Consider the following 17,768-nt stretch of genomic DNA (forward strand, 5'->3'; position numbering starts at 1 on the left):
ATTGTCTCATCTTAGTATGATATTGCAATTTACCTGCTGGTAATTGGATTGATTTTGCTGTTAACTTGTATGGACGATAATAATAGGATTCATCGTTTGCCTCAGAAGTTCTCTGACCTAAATGGCAGACTATAAATATGGTATATAAATAAAGTAAATATCTATGTGCGTTAGTGTTTTGAATAACTTTAAGTAATAGGGCCTCATGTTTCCCCCCTGTCTCTTATTAGGTATAGAAGCCTGTTTCGTTAAACATGGATGAAGTAGAGCAGAGGCCAACTGCGGGATCCCGGTTAGGAGTTCAGGAGAATGCTGGGATAAGTACTTTGGAACACGGACAAAAACTGCCTGCAACGCCTACAGGAAAACTTACTTCTATCAAAATCCAAATGCTAGATGATACGCAGGAAAGTTTTGAAGTTCCGGTAAGACAATACTTAGAATCTGTGGTTCTTTTCTGGTTGGCTGTAGTTTTATGTTGAACAAAATTACTCTCGTATGACTGTTGCTTGTTTTTACTGTACGTGTGGGTTGAAATGGCGATAAGAACCAAGTTGTCTGTTGTTTTTTCTAATAGCATCACAAAATGGTTGAAAACGGTGGTGTGGGTCCAACCTCGTAGTTCCAAAGACCTGGTTGTCACTTAAGTCTTTGAGTGGCAATTTCTGCTGCCCCCCTTCCCCCTTGATGCTGTTCAGGGGATTCAGTGGACTGCAGTGGACGGGGCAATTGGAAAAATCCTCCCCTGCAGAATTCACAGATAATTGCATATATCCTAGTAAATGTTTGAATAAAAATCGCATTGCGCTGTTTTGTAATGCAGAACCTGTCACTTTTAATTCCAAGCCAGTTAAGCCAAAATATAAGTAAATTACGCCCCATTAATATTATTTGAACTAAGGCTGCATCCTAGTGGATGTAGTAGAATATCCAAGAAGTCATGCGTAAGATTGGGCTGAAAATTGCCTTAGATCAGATGGTTTTTGTTATCATGATCTAGCTCCTGTTATAGTAATTGACTGGCTTAAATTTTAAAATATTCTTTTGTAACACAGAAATTGCTCATTTAAAAAAAAACAGTTCACGAATGAGCTTTCTTTCCTTGCCTTGTCCAATGAGTTAGTGTTCTGAAGACCGCTGCTTATACTTCTAATATTTGGATAATGGTGCAAAATGCATCTGGAGTGAATCAGTTGTGAACGGAACAAAACAGTTGAATCTACTAGCATGACTTCCATCATTAAAATGGATAGTTAAACACGTGTGGCCCTTGGGGGAAAAATATGTCTTTACATTAATGTAAATGAAGCAATGCACAGAATTATTAGTTCTGAATAACTGAAACAGATCTAGACATCTGCATATTTCATAGGGCAAAGGAGACTATGAAGAGAGGGCCCACTTTCCTCCCCACCTTACTGAGCAGGGTTTTGTGGGAAGTCAGCCTTCCTTCACTCTCAAGGTAGATTTGCTGCACCTTGTATCAGCCGAGCTGTTTAGGCCTTGTTTCTATGCTTTGCTGCAACCATTGGGTTTATTCCTCAGCATCACTGGGAAGTAAGCGTGGACTATTCATGGCTCGATATGGTTTGAGGAACTTGGGAAAAAGCATCCTACGCCAATACTATCCCGTAAATGTAGGGGTTCTTATTCTGCCTTCCTCTTCAGTTGAGCTTCCAGTACCTCTGCATGCCAAGACCCTACTTTACTAATTTCATGTATTATATAACATAGAACTACTTTTCAAAGAATCGTAACTGGTTTGAATGATGTAACAGAATTACTGAAGACAGGGCGTCGGCTTACATGCACATATAATGAATACTTTTAATAGTATCAAATGAATTTATCATTCCTTGAGCTATAAAGTTCAAAACTTTTTTCTGCCTAGAAAGCAAGTTTGATTCTTGTGTGTGTGTGTGGTCCTTGGGTCTTTTTGGGCCCCGCCTATGAAGGTGGGGTTGGGCAAAAGGTTGGGAATGGGCCGACCATCCATGGACTTTCAGGAACGTGCAAACACTGAGTAAGCTTGTAACTCACGCTTTATTGGGAGCATTCTCTGTGAGGAACACCTCACTCCCTGCTCCAGCACCTGGTTCCCTGTGCTGTCAAAGCTCACCTCTCTCATGTTACACCAGCTCCTCTTCATGACCACCCTGAAGTCCTGCCCTAAGAGTTGCTGTTGTCCAGGGAACTGGAGGAGGGGTTCTGGACTCCTCTAACCCCCCCTCCAGCCCCATGGGATACCATATGTTAATATGGAACCATTGTATCCTGAAGTGATCTGTTAATGTTAACAGATCATGTTAATGTTAACATATTAACATACCACACCCTCATTAGCACATTATCTTGATACTTACAGGACAGTGATTAGCACATTACCTTTGATACTTTTTGCAGGACAATGATTCAGCTCAACCCCCCCCCTTTCTGACTATATATTACTCTTCCTACACACTTGACACTGAGAGACACTGTCCTTCAGTGTTACTCCTCTGAAGATGCCTGCCACAGCTGCTGGCGAAACGTCAGGAAAGAAAATAGCAAGACCACGGTCACACAGCCCGGATAACCTACAAGAACCAACTTCCACTGTCTGTTCATATATCACTTACTGATGATAGCCCCATATTAGCCATATAGAAAAGGCATCTATCACGACCCCCTGTGTGTGTGCTGAGGGAGAGAGAGAGACTGCTTGTCAAAATGTTTGATTTGAGTTTTCATTTTTCCTCCTTAGTCCCCTTTTACTTATTTTACCTCATAGAAATGAGACACCAGAGGTTTTTTCGAAGTTAACAAACATGTAACGGAGATTTATTGAACACTGAACAAGGGATGGATTTGGAAGGGAAATGGTGGTTATGAAAAGCATAGAACCAGAGATACTTTATAGGTTTCACTTCAGAGAAGGCTTAGATCTTAGATGGCTTAGATGGTACAGAATTACAGTTCTTAAGTTCTCAAATTCCTTTCAGCTCCCAGAACTTCTTATAGATGTTCCTATACAGACTCTGCTGCCTAGCTAACAGGAAAGGTAGAGATTCAACAACCTCTCTTCCCCAGAGAAACATAGAAGTATGGAGATTTCTCCTCAAATCTCTCTTCCTGTTCTCACTATAGAGCTACCCCACTCCAGTGGCAGTAATCCCTTAACAAAACCCTGTATCTGGAATATCTCCTTCCCAGAGCCTATTTTCTTTAGTGACCTGAGAAAGGGCCCTTTTCCTCCCAATCGCTGCCTGTCACTCCACAGGATTTGTTTTACACCAGCTTAGGCAAACCTGAACCCTCGGGTTCTCAGAGTGAAACACACTTTCTGGTCACGCAGGTTACCAAAACCAGAATCCAGTTCCTTTCTTCAGAACAGAGAGATTGAGCTCCCTGTCTCCGAGCTTCTCTCAAAAGATTAACTCTTTGCTCGTCATGGCACTGTTCAGGTTGCATGACTATTGGACATCACACTTGCAACTTTCTCTTAGATGGATTGTAAGCAGTAAGTGATGGTGACAAAGTTTTCAAGCAGAAGATTTGAAGTCCCACTGGGGTGCCAGTGATTCCACGGCAGAAAATAACATTGCAGACAGCAAGTTTGGTGTCTGTAGGAAGGAAGCAGGTTTTTCTCCAAAGGACAAGAGGATCTGGATGGGTAAAGAATGAAAGCAACTGTAGTAAAATCACAGGAGACATCTGTTCCTGATTGCTTAGTAAATCATGTCAATCCAGATCTCTTTTAACCCTTCATTTTTAGTAGGTAGGACCAGCACGTTTTCAGGCTTCTCTCTGCTTCTCCGAGAACTTGATCATTTTAGCTGCAAATCCTAGTTAACAGCTGCATTGACATATTCTCACAGTGTATTTATTTAGTATATTTCCATTTAACAAATGCTTGTTGGTTTCTCCATTATACCGTCTGTCAAATCCTGATTGTTTCCTTATAACTCCTTTCTTTTGGAAACCAGTTGTGCTAGTCCCAACTGTTAAATATCTGGCTTAATATAATTACTTTCATAAAGCATGAAATTTAGCTTTGTGAAAAAGACTGGGTTGTAATAGTATCAAGTAAGTTTGAATTCAGATACCCATTAATTTTCCTGTAGGTTTTCTGAAAGGGTCTTTCTTCCTTTATTTTAATATTCATAAACAGTATGCAAGAATTAGGAAATACAGTTGTTTGAATGTAGACCCTACATTTTTTTTCTTTGAGAAATGGGAGGTTGTGTGTGTGTGTTTGCCTTTATTGGAATCCAAACGAAATTTATCTCCATTGAATGTGGTTTCAAGGAAGAGTGAACAGAAAGGTCTTTATATGTACTGACTTCTACTGGGCATTTTCTTCTCTTTTTTCCATTTGACAGTTTACTCTCAAAACAGTTAAGTTATAAACAGTACAATCTGAAATAAGTGAAGTTTCTGTGTTTGTCCTTCCCCTACTGCCTATGGGGCACCAGAACTTGGAGCCCAAATTTGGGTCTCCATCAGTAGGACCAGGGCCGGATTAACCATTAAGCAAAATGAGCACGTGCTTAGGGCATCAAGGGAAGGGGGGCACCACAGAAATTTTCCATTGCCGGATTTACCATGGACCATACGGTGCAAAACTGCAATAAGTGCAGCTGAACCAGGCACAAAATGTGGGAGAAAACTTTTCAAACATAAAGAGGAAGTGTACAAAAATAAACATTTTCCAACTTACTGTAAGTTTTGTTTCATTTTGAGAAATAAACTTTTATTTGATGGTTTATTATTGTTTATATTTTGAATTACATATATATGTAATTACAAAGCCGCTCTGAGCCTGGCTTTGGACGGGAAGAGCGGGGTAACAAATGGAAATAATAAATAAATAAAAATAAAATATATGGGGGCACCAAAATCTATTGTATTTTGGTCACATTATGAGAAGACAAGAGTCACTGGAAAAGACAGTCATGCTAGTGATGTGTTCGTGATCCCCCATTAACATAGAGTCCAATGGATCAATGAGGCAGGAGGCTGCATTTGAGCTTCACGGTTTGCTTTATTGGCCAATGAGTCATACCGGGTGAGCCAGAAGACAAACAGCTCTGCAATCCGGTCACACCGGGGAGGGTCAATGCAAGAGGTTTTTATAGACATTTCACATTCCAATAACATTCGATCTAGCTTGTCACTGCAACGTCATGGTTTTCTATAACACGTGCACGAGCATTGTTACATCTATGAACAGACTCTATTGTTCCCTAGCAGGCTGAAGCGAAAGTATCAGAAAGGGGGGAATAGGTGGGAGGGAGACTGTTGGAGCGTTCTCTTATCACACATTGGAATGCATGTGTGCCTGCTTGGTGCTTGGGCAGCTGCCTCTGTGAGTTCTATTTGTAAGCAGTTTCTACGTGTAGCTTGCGTGTATATCTGAATGTGGTTACTCAATCACAACACTAGGAAAAGTTGAAGGCAGCAGGAAAGGAGGAAGACCCAGTGTCAGGCCTCAGCAAGTCGATGCGTTCCTGGCAATAACTTTCCTCCAGACCAGTGGTTCCCAACCTTTTTTTGACCAGGGACCACTAGGACTTTTTTGTTCGGTGCAGGGACCCCAAGGTTCAAAATAAAATTTCTGAGAATTTGAAAATAAACTTTAATCATAACTGTTAGTTAAACATTAAACTTAGAATAATATTTGAATATATATTTTTATAATAGAGAACTTTTAATTGAAAATATTAATTTATTATGGGTTTATAACTTTGTTTCGTGGACCTTAATTTAGTTCTCGCGGACCCCTGGGGGTCCACGGACCCCTGGTTGGGAACCAGTGCTCCAGACGATGCAGCGAGTTAAAAGTTTATTTCAGAAGAACAGCGATTTCAGCAGGTCAAAGACTTAAGGCTAGCATACAGGTATGGGGGAATATTGACACATATATAGGGTGGATACAATGGGGTTGATTGGACATTGGAAACAAAGACACAATACCGAAGCAAACTACCGGTAAAGACTTGAGCAAAAGTATTCAAAATTAAATGCATGCGTTAAGTGGCTGATCTTCCCGGGCTCCTAGTATTGTTCTGCGGGACCCGGTATCAGATCAGCCATTACCGGGGCTGGTCTCCATTGAGCTGCAGATCTTGGGCAGGAGACCAGGTGCAAACGGGGAGGGGTGGAGTGCAAACGGATTCCATTTTGTTCGTGGGGGAAACCATCTTGTTTCTACCCGGGGCCGGCGGAGAGCCTATCTGACATCCAGCAAGAGATGGACTGACTCAATAAAGGAAGCCGCAGCCCTCAATTTGCAAGATCTGAGCAACGCTGTCAAAGATAGGACATTTTGGAGAACTTTGGTTCATAGGGTCGCCGTGAGTTGGAAGCGACTTGACGGCACTTAACACACACACCAAAACCTTTTAAGTGCTTAGATCCTTTAAAGGTCTTCATCCGGCCCTGAGTGGGACCCCGCACCAGACTCTCCAGCATTGCCATGGAGTTGCTGCTAGCGCCTCAGCGGGGATCAAGTGACCAGTATAGTCAGTAGGCTTCCACCTGGTTCTGTAAAATAGCTTACTCTGGACTTGGCTCTTAAATCAGTTTGTTCCTCAAGCTGAACTGCTCTGCCTGTCTCCCGCTTACCTGTTTGGTTACTTGCCTGCTTCCCCTCTCCACTGCCAGATTCCGTTCAGATTGCCATCCGTGACACTATCTCGCTGGGATTAATCACAAGGTAATGTTTAACGAATAGTTTCCTCTCCAAAGGTATCACACACCATGGAATTTCCAACACTGATTTGTTTAGAATTGGGATCGCAGTCCATTACGCAAGGTCAGGGTTTTCTCCTATTATTAAGACTTTGGTAGACATTACGTTATATTAAAGGAAGCTGTAGTGGGGCAGCTTCTCTCTTTCCTGACAGAAATGGGTGACTTTTAATTAAAGATTTTTGCAAGGGCTTTATAGCATGGTATGTCTGTATGTGTGAGAGAGAGTTAATTACTTTTCTTTATTCCGCTTACAGGGAAAATATTCACTGAGCTCATAGATTATTTATATTAAATGCATTGTCTGGTTGATTGTAGCTACTCTCCTCTGCTTCTCCCCTCTCCTTTTAAAAATAGGATTAAGGTTCATGAAGGCGACTGGCATTATCTGTGTAGAGCTGCGTTGTATTTTCCTCCTGCCCATGTATGTAGAGCTTATGCCTCCTTTATAAAGATGATGTATTTATTAAAATTTTATATCCTGCCTCTTTTTACGGCTCAAGGGGACTTACAGATCATAATTAAAACTACCACAATTTAAAGCCTACAAAATAAAAACCCCAAACACCCCCCTCTTCTCAAAAGATGCCTGCAGGGAAGGCACTTAAAGGTGCAGGGCAGTACCAGGGAGGGAGCGTGGTGTAGTGGTTAAGAGCAGTGGTTTGGAGCGGTGGACTCTGATCTGGAGAACCGGGTTTGATTCCCCACTCCTTCACATGAGCAGTGGAGGATAATCTGGTGAGCTGGATTGGTTTCCCCACTCCTACACATGAAACCAGCTGGGTGACCTTGGGCAAGTTACAGCTCTTTCAGCCCCACCTTCCTCACAGGGTGTCTGTTGTGGGGAGGGGAAGGGAAGGTGATTGTAAGCAGGTTTGATTCTTCCTTAAGTGGTAGAGAAAATCGGCATATAAAAACCAACTCTAATTCTTCTCCCCAATGATATTTCTCCCATAGAATCAGTGGCCCACAGCTGAGGAGACGCTCATGAACCAGGAAGAAATTATCAGCAAGAAAGCAATGTCATGTGGTTTTATGATGATAGGATGCTGGCACAGATTTTGAATATTTTTCCATGTTGTATTGTACTTATTTTCACCCTGCTAAAAACAGAGTTAACAGTTAACGAGAATTGAGTAAAGACACACACTCAGGCCAGTAACATAGATGAGCTACAGTTATTTTGGCATGCATTTCATTTTTGCGCGATTGGTTAGCCTAAGCGTGTGTGGGGAAGAGGGGAATTGAACAAGGGCCATATGCAGGGAGCACAAAGCAGTATTTTATCCATTCTCAGCCTGCCCCAATTGCTATGTGATTTGCCTTTCCACCCAACTTTGGGAACGAACAGCAGGCCAAGTGTCAGCTATTCATCATTCCAACGCTTTATTCTCGTCATGTCTGAAATTTTATGGCCATCACTGTCAAAATTATTCCCAGTGGGAAGCAAGACATTTAAATATTCAGTGAGTGGTCCCAACAATGAAGCTGGCTCTTGTGAAATTAAAAAGAGTGACAGTGACATTTTTCTTTCATAACTGGAAAATGCAGTGGTTTCAGTTCCCGCCAGAACACATTTAGCACAGGCTCCTAAAGGACTGTTTTTTTAACTGAAAGATAATTAGATTGTCCTTGTTGAAATGCAGGGATTATATCCCTCACCTCTTAAAATATTAATATTTTCTCTGCATGGGCTAGTATTAAACAGTTGGACTTCTAACTTGCATAAGCCTACAGAATTATTTGAAATTTTTATACCTCAAAAATCTTTATTGCTCATTGACAAAGCCTTCGGCATTCATAATATAGAGAAACAAGCAATTTTAGAATAAACACATTTAATAAAAGACTTTATCCGTTTGTGGTACAGGGTAAACTTGCATTATCAGAGCTATTTGATAGCTTTAGGGCCATTACATGTGCTAGGTATTTTGCTATCTGATGTACTTTCTCAGTATCTGAGTCTAGATCTGATAAAAGGAATGGTATAATCCAAGGTTTTAAAGGAAGACCATACTTTACTAAAATAGGAGAATTTTTTTTTTAATAAGAATGAATTTTGGAAAATACATAGTAGTTGAGAACTCCTTGTTGGTTACCGCTGTCATCCCTTGTCATTTTTCCTTCTTCTGTGTATCAAAACATCTTAAGGGCAGTGCTAGACCTTAAGGTTGCTGTAGGAAACAGTGGTGTTTTCTACAGCCGGTGTGTGTGAAAATATAATATGGTGTATACATGACTTCTTTTCCCTAGGTTGCTGAGTCCCACATACAGGGGTGTTTAACAAAGTGAAGAAGTAAATTATGCATGTACACACTTTAGACTTCTACTGCAAAAGAATCATTAGTGTTTACAATAGTGTTTACCTCAGTGGTTGTAGCACTGCCCTGTGTGCTCGTCTGAAGAAGTTTTTGGAGCAGCGATGCCACTTTTTGGGGGGACTGCAACCCATTCTTCTTTGCTCCCTCTGCCTCCCCACCCAACTGGTCCAGGACTCACCCCCTTGGTAATGAAACTTCAGAACGCTTCTGCTGTCTGTTTCCCTCTTCACTTCTTACTCTGGGAATCCTTGCATCAGTTACGTATCTGTACAGCAGAGTGATGTGAATGTTGTTCAGGTTTATTATGGGAGGGGCCATGGCTCAGTGGTAGAGCATCTGCTTGGCATGCAGAAGGTCCCAGGGTCAATCTCCAGCATCTCCAGTTAAAGGGACTAGGCAGGTAGGTGATGTGAAAGACCTCTGCCTGAGACCCTGGAGAGCCGCTGCCGGTCTGAGTAGACAATACTGACTTTGATGGACCAAGGGTCTGATTCAGTATAAGGCAACTCCATAGAGAAGGTCCATGGCTCAGTGGTAGAACATCTGCTTGGCATGCAGAAGGTCCCAGGTTCAATCCCCAGCATCTCCAGTTTAAGGGACTAGGCAAGTAGGTGATGTAAAAGACCTCTGCGTGAGACCCTGGAGAGTCGCTGACAGTCTGAGTAGACAATACTGACTTTGATGGACCAAGGGTCTGATTCAGTATAAGGCAGCTTCATGTGTTCATGTGTTTATTATGGGTTTTTGTTTTGAGTTGGTAGGTTTGAATTCATCCATTATTCTGATACAGCGGAAGCCAACTTCAAATACTTTGCGTATGAGAAACAAGTCGAGAGAGACCAAGTATGAGTTATATTCGTTTCCTCTTTTTGTATTTTTGTGGTTGCATGCCAAGGTAAAGCTGCCCATCTCTGCAGAGGGGTGTATGATTCCTATAGTGCTCATTCATTCCATCGTGGGGGTAGATGCACAGCTACACCCCCTGGCACATGAGGCACATTGAATGATATTATGGTGAGACAGTTATTTAGTCAGACCATACACATTTCTTTTTATCAGAATAGCTTAAAATAAAAAAGGAGCTGATTTCTTTGCAGGATAGTTGGTTCCATATCGACAGGCCTAGTGATTTTTGCTACTAACATGGCTATTTAACAAACAGTGTCCTGAAAAACTGTGTGTGAAAGATGTAAAACCAACTCCCCATGAGAGAGTCTATATTCAGATAATTTTTGGGGGTGGGGAGAAAGTGGTAGTGAAGTCATCTTTTACAGAAAAGGAGGGTTTGATTGTCAGGAATTGTGTTAACAATATCGCTGTTACAGTACAAATAGCAAATGTTCATCTGAGATTTGTGCCAGTTTGTTTTTCAGTGGCATAATGCCAGATAGGAAGACCTGCATGATGTGACAGGAGAAATCAGTTTATGTGAATACTGCACACTATCTAATGGTGGAAGCCTTGTGTGACACGTTATTTTTCAGCTTATTATTTCTCCTGTAATTGTATTGCCTGGCTGCTACATTTGGCCTCTGGTAGATGGTTTGTCTCCCAGTAATCTGTGTCACCTCCTTGTTTGCACGTCTTGCCTTAGCTTTACTTCTTTAATGGCTGTACTTCTGGTTTGCAAGTATGCTCTTAAATTTAAAACGTGTGTACTTTTCCCTCTCAACATTTTTATCCCACCTTCTCCCCCCCACCCCATTCAACATCACTCAAAGCTGGTAACAAAACTGTATGTACCAAAATAGGCATAGTACAAGATCAGTAAAAACAGTGATCGGACAGCCCATAATTCTCAGGACTTCCTCCCTAGCCCTGATGACTTAAAATGACAACATCCTTCAAAAGCCCTCTTAAGCAGGTACTGTTTTACAGGCTTCTTGAAGCTTGCTGAGGCAGGCATTCTCCTTTCCTCCTTTGGGAGACTGTTGCAGAAGGACAGCACCACTGTTGAAAATGCTTGTGACCAGGATGCGGCTGTTCTGATAAACTTGGGTAAGGAAACATCTAGAAGAAATCACGGGGTGGATCTAAGTTGGCACACCTGTTCCTACAGGTCTTTTAAGTGTATGCAGGTCTTGAAAGATTTTAAAAGAGAAAGAACCAGCACCTTGAACTAAGCCTGGACACTTATAGGTAACTAATGAAGCCGTTTTAAGCTAGGAGTGATATGATTTGGCTGTATATGCTCCAGCCAGTGGAAGAACCAGTGGTGAAGCACCAGAAGCTCCTTTTGAAGGGGCCCCCAGGACAGCAGGTCACCCCAAATTCAGTCCTACAGGTCAGACAAATCTGATCAGCTGGCCATGCAAGGAAAACTATGATGCCAGGGACATTCTGGTGGGGGGCCAACTATGGGAATGCCAATCCCAGTGGCTTCACTCCTGGCCTCTCTAATGGGTTCTGCATCCACCCAATCAGGCTATACCATAGAGTTTCACAGCTTCTGCCCAGAACATTTCCTTCAGTCTCCCAGATGCATCCACGAGGAGAAACACCTCAGGACTACAGCCGCCATCGAACACTTATTGAAGATACGGGCGATAGAGCCAGTTCCCTTCTGCGAGCATCACTCAAGAGTTTACTCCTTATTGTTCACAGTGCCCTCTGTGGGGACTGGAGAACCATTTTCGACATGAAGTATGTGAACAGGTTCGTGCTCCACAACCACTTCCATGTGGAGACCCTACAGTCTATCACAGATGCCTTCTGCTTCAAGGCCTTCATGAATTCCACTGGCCCTACAGAAGTCTAGTTGCACATGCCCATATTTTCAGGGCATCGCAGGTTTCTCCAGTTTGCCTACAGTGGCTGGCATTTCCAATTCAGAGTTCTCCCCTTTCGCCTGCCATCGGTGCTTTGAACCTTCTGTAAGGTCTTTGTGGTGCTGATGGCGTTGATCTGTTGGCTGGACATCCAAATTCATCCTTATTTGGATGACATCCTGATCTGCTCGCCCAATCTGGAGTGTGCGACCACACACTCAGGATCATTGAGTACCTGGAGGCCCATGGCTTCATATTGAACAAGGAAATGAGCAATTTTCCCCATTGCAGAGGCTGCAGTGCCTTGGCATGACCATAGACATGCTGTACCTCCCAGAAGTCAAGGACTCCAGAATATCAAACTTGGCCAAGACTGCCCAGCTGATGTCTCTGGCACACCTTCAGGGTTCTTGATCTCCTGTATAGCTGCAGTTCCATGGGCCCACCTACATGCCAGACCACTCCAGTAGTTCCTCCAGTCTTATCAGCTGTCAACTTACCAACGAGAGCAACAAAGCCCTGAGCCTAATGCTGTCTCTGAGATAGAGCATGGTCTGGTAGGCTGACTCCAACAACGGAGGCAGTGCCAATCCTACCTTACGGTGCATATCATTCAACTCTTCAGACGCAAGTCTGTCTGACTGGTTGGGGAATGTTGCTGCTTGGCCATCCAGCCTAAGGCACATGGACATCAAAGGAAAAGACGATGAGCAACAATGTCTTGGGATTCAGAGCTGTCAGGAAATTATTCACCTACTTCTAGGCAGATGTCAGGAACCGGCACATACTCATCAGGACAGACAGTATCTCAGCCAAGCCCCACATCAACAAGCAGGAGGGTTCTAAGTCATCCACTCTACATGCAGAGTCCCAATCTGTTATTTTCTGGGAGGAGAAATACCCACAGTTCATATCAGCAGAACACATCTAGGAATCCCTGAATGTCCAGGCAGACTGGCTGAGCAGACAAACCCTCAACAAAAACTGTCTGTGTTCCAGTGACCAAGGAGAGAGAGTGGCACTTCTTAGACCTCTGAAGGGCCCTCAGAATCTACCTCTGGTATACTGAGTCCATCAGGAAGACACACTCTCTGTTCCTTTCTTTATCAGCCCCTAATAAAGGGAAGAAGATATCCAGATAGTCCCATTCCAGGATGCCCTCCTCCTCAGAACAAGAATGAAATCTTGGAAAGGGTTCCTTCTGCTCTGAGTTGCTGTGGCTCAGTTTGTAGAGCAGGGGTGGGGAAATTTCTGTTTTGGTAGCTATTCCGTTTAGGTGGCGTTCCATCCTGTTCCTGGGTTCATTAACTCATGTAGTAACCAAACTGAAACTGGGCAACTCAGCCAGTAAGGAACCACATTGTCCTAACAAGACAAGATCCAATAAAACTTCCAGACTCTTCACAATGTCCATCCGAGTAAACTTAATCCTGAGTAGGAAATACAGTCCCTTCTAGAGCATCAGCTTTACCATCCTGCCTACCACCTCTGCCTTGCATGGATTCAATTTTAACTTATTTATCCCTCAGCTACTTGACCATTTCTCCTTATTAGTCATGGCTCATTATCTTTGTATGGCCTCCCAGCTCTTCATAGTATCTAAATATGCCCACAAGAGGGCTGGAAAAATATTTCAGATTCCTGGATGCCAGAGTCATATTTTTAGATACCAACTCTGCACAGGCTGAATAAATAGTTCACATTCCTAGATGTCCGCAACACATCTGTAGGAGTCTGGTTATTTTATTTTTTTAGCTCTGTCTGTATCCCCCAACCTTTTTTTGCGAGCAGTTGAATACACGCCCAAACACAAAAAGCACCTCAAGTCACTTAAGTAAAATGAACAAGAGATCCTTTTGACTGGATCTTTCAGGTCTTCAAAGCATCATCTGCTGTGTGATCTGTGATACCTCAGTGAAGTTGAAATTAACATAAGCCTGTCAACATTTGCCTAGTATTTTAGGTTCTTCACAAAACAGGTTAGCATCATCTGCAAATTCTTTTTTTCCCTTTCCATCCTGGCCTTCTGTTTAATGTTCTGCCATTAGAATGTCTAAGCGTTGGTCTAACGGGTAAATACCAGTGACTTCATAGGTGCATCTGGTTCCTTGAGGTGAGGCATAGACGTGGACCCAACTCATGATGCAGCAGCGGAGGTTATGGCTTTGTCAAGCGGTAGGAGACAGAGGTACCCCATATGAGTGCTTAAACAGTGCAATGGAGGTGGGACTGGAAGAAGATACTTATGGGATAAGCTGCCAATAATCTTACAGTGCATTCCTGAGATGCGTTGGCTGCCGGGACCAAAGGCCTTTTGGAGGCCAGCAAAGGCCAGTGTTTGTGGCCTCAGTGCCGGCGTGCAGGACTGGTTGCCGGCCGCTACCATGGCAGCGCTGGGCCCAAACGCTGCTGGAGCCTTTGCCGGCGTCTGGCCACCAGCAAAGGCAGCATTCCTGGGGCATCCCAGCATTCCAGAAAGCGTTCCCGGGGCGTCACGGCACCGGCCGGGGGTGAGGCTGCCATTATGGTTCGGGAATGCCCCCTTTTTTTGGCCGAGATACGCCACCTATCTTTTTTGCGCCTGATTTTTTTTGCGCCAGGCGGAGGTTTCGGCAGGTCCGAAACCTCTTTAGGAGGCAGCACCGATGTGATGACTCATAAGCCAGGAGCAGGCATTCCTGTCAGGAATGCGCTGCCAGTTATAACAATTTGGGCTCACATAAGTAGTCAGGCAGTACTGAAATGTAAAACAATAGTCATCACTATGTATGTGTAGGTGTTTTCATTCCCACTACCCCCCTAGCACTGCAACGATAAAGAATACAAATAGCATCAGATTGTTTTGATGTGCTTAGATGTTTCAGGTTGAGCCAGGAAATTCTTTTTGATCCCAAGCACCAAAGCTGGTGCTGGAAAGTTGGCAGTGTGTGCTTGTTCTCACTAGAACAAGCATTTTGGGAACAAGCAGCAAAACCGGAAGGATATGAAAAATCATTTGTTCTCAGGTTTGAAGGTATGACCGTTTTTGAGGTGCTGTTTTTTTGTATGGTATTGTTTTTCTTGTGATGTGTAGTTAGCTCAGCTTATATTGGCTTATTATGTTCTATACAAAAACAAAAAGCATCAGGTTTCTCTTTCTTGGCAAGCAGCTCCTTATACAATTCAGCTTGTATTTAATGGTGTCTTAACTTGCTATTGCACAGAACTTAAAGGGATGGAGTATTGTGGGCAAAACCAAAGGTGATTATCTGAGAATCACTAATACTTTCTGGTCAGGATCCAGAAAGATATTTCAGGCTTACCCCAGTGCTTATGTACAACCAGTTGCTTTAAAAAACAAACAAACTTTAATCCCTTTGTTAGATCACAGTGTGTTTGAAATTTCTCTGAAATAGGACATTGAAATCCTCATTTTCCAAAAGTAGCTTGTAGTATGGTGTAGCTGTGGTGGTGGTGGTGGGTTGCTGTTCAAAACAAGGCCATGACAGTCTGTGGCGCATAAAACCAGTTACATGTGTCATTGGATTGGGCCTTCCTATGCACAGATATTAAGGCCTAGTTTTCACAGTATGCCAATACAGGCTAATCTTGAGCAATATAGACATCTCTCCATGTGGTTGTATGAAAGCAAATGTTGCTCAGATTATAAATGTAAGTGGAGGCAAAGATGAAAAACTTTAGGTTCTTGTAGATTATCCAGGTTGTGTGACCGTGGTCTTGGTATTTTCTTTCCTGACGTTTCGCCCACAGCTGTGGCAGGCATCTTCAGAGGAGTAACACTGAAGGACAGTGTTTCTCAGTGTCAAGTGTGTAGGAAGAGCAATATATAGTTAAAAGGGGGTTGGGTTTGAGCTGAGTCATTGTCCTGCAAAGTATTGAAGGTAATGTGTTAATCATTGTCCTGTACGTATCAAGATAATGCGTTAATGAGGGTGTGGTATGTTAATGTGGAAGCATTGTATCCTGAAGTGATCTGTTGTTCAAAGCTAATCCGCATGGCTATTGTGGACTGTAGTCTTTGTTAGTCTGGAGGTTTTCAGGACAGGAAGCCAAGCCTTATTCATTCTTAAACTCTCTTCTTTTCTGTTAAAGTTGTGCTGATGTTTATGAATTTCAATGGCTTCTCTGTGCAATCTGACAAAATAGTTGGTAGAATTGTCCAGTCTTTCAGTGTCTTGGAATAAGACTCTGTGTCCTGTTTGTGTCAGTCCATGTTCAGCCACTGCTGATTTCTCAGGTCGGCCCAGTCTGCAGTATCTTTCATGTTCTTTTATCCTTGTTTGTATGCTGCGTTTTGTGGTCCCGATGTAAACTTCTCCACAGCTGCAAGGTATACGATATACTCCTGCAGAGGAGAGAGGGTCTCTTTTGTCTTTTGCTGATTGTAGCATCTGTTGTATTTTCTTGGTGGGTTTAAACACTGTTTGTAGGTTATGTTTTTTCAAAAGTTTCTCCATCCTATCAGTGACTCCTTTAATAAATGGCAAGAATACTTTTCCTATGGGAGACTGGTTTTCCTGAGTTTTCTGATTTTTGTTTGGTTTAATGGTCCTTCTGATTTCATTTCTGGAATAGCCGTTTGCTAGCAGTGCGTGATTTAGATGATTGATTTCTTCCTTGAGAAACTGTGGTTCACAGATCCATCTTGCAAGGTCCATTAATGTTTTGATTATTCCTCTTTTCTGTCGGGGGTGGTGGTTGGAGTTTTTGTGTAAGTAGCGATATGTGTGAGTTGGTTTCTGGTAGACCTTGTGACCTAACTGAAAGTTTGTTTTACGGATGACAAGGGTATCAAGAAATGGGAGTTTACCCTCAGTTTCTTTTTCCATGGTAAACTGAATGTTTGGATGGATATTATTGAGATGGTTTAGAAAGTCCATTAATTTTTCTTCACCATGGCTCCAAATAGTAAATGTATCATCCACAAACCTGAACCAGACTGTAGGTTTGTAAGGTGCTGATTCTAATGCTGTGTTTTCAAAATATTCCATGTAAAAGTTTGCTATTACTGGACTGAGAGGACTTCCCATAGCTACTCCATCAACCTGTTCATAAAATTCTTTATCCCATATAAAATAACTTGTTGTCAAACAATGGTGAAATAAGGCTGTTATATCTTCCGGAAAAATCTGGTTAATCAAAGAGATTGTGTCTTTTACTGGAATCTTGGTAAAGAGGGATACAACATCAAAACTGACTAATATATCCTGTGGAAAGAAAATACCAAGACCACGGTCACATAACCCGGATATTCTACAAGAACCGATGAACTCTGACCGTGACAGCCTTTGTCAATATTATGAAAAACTTTATGAAAAACTTTATTTATAAATGCATTTGGAGGCAAACTTGAAAAAATGAAGACTTTCCCACGCATAATTACAGTTGTCTTGGGTGTCTGTTTTTTCCCCCTAACAGGCACCACGTGAAGAGTGAGCCCTGTGGGATTATGGCAGTAACCCCCTCCCCTTGTAGCATAACCTAGTATAGGACTAAAAGGATTGCACCTGAAATACATAAATTCAACTCTTCCTTGTTATGTCTTTCTATGTAGCTGCTATTCTGCCAATTTCAAGAATAATGAGAATACTAGGGCTTCATGAGAACAAGCCGCTGTAATAAAGCACATCTGGATTAATGCCAGATGTTAAGCAACTTTACATTCAGCTTTTGTACCAAAGCAGACTGAATGGTGCCCTTTAAAGGAATGGGAGAGTGGAATGGAACAAGAGTAATCCAATCCTCTTTTTGTTCTCTGACCAAAACATCTATTGCATTTTCTTACATAAAATTTAATGGAAAGAGAATGAAACACTTGTTGAAGATGCAGACATAGTACCACTGTCCTCCCATTACTTAACTGCCTCTTCTTTTCCCACCTTGAGGAGCCAACCTTCAAGGAATGAGCTACGCCACTGAAGTGCGGTACCACCCTATGCTGTCCCTG

General features: G+C 42.5%; 1 protein-coding gene across 2 annotated transcripts in view; it reads left to right on the top strand.

Moving 5' to 3' along the window:
* The first annotated feature begins 235 nt into the window (after positions 1-235).
* The window catches only part of FARP1 (FERM, ARH/RhoGEF and pleckstrin domain protein 1), a 176,089-nt gene continuing 158,556 nt past the window's right edge, over positions 236-17,768 (top strand). For both annotated transcript variants that reach the window (XM_056861737.1, XM_056861738.1), the window contains exon 1: positions 236-425. In XM_056861737.1, coding sequence (XP_056717715.1) covers positions 255-425 — 171 coding nt within the window. In that variant the 5' untranslated portion in view covers positions 236-254. The remainder of the gene's footprint in view (positions 426-17,768) is intronic.

Source organism: Euleptes europaea, chromosome 16 (genome assembly GCF_029931775.1).
Source record: "Euleptes europaea isolate rEulEur1 chromosome 16, rEulEur1.hap1, whole genome shotgun sequence".
Classification (NCBI taxonomy): Eukaryota; Metazoa; Chordata; class Lepidosauria; order Squamata; family Sphaerodactylidae; genus Euleptes; species Euleptes europaea.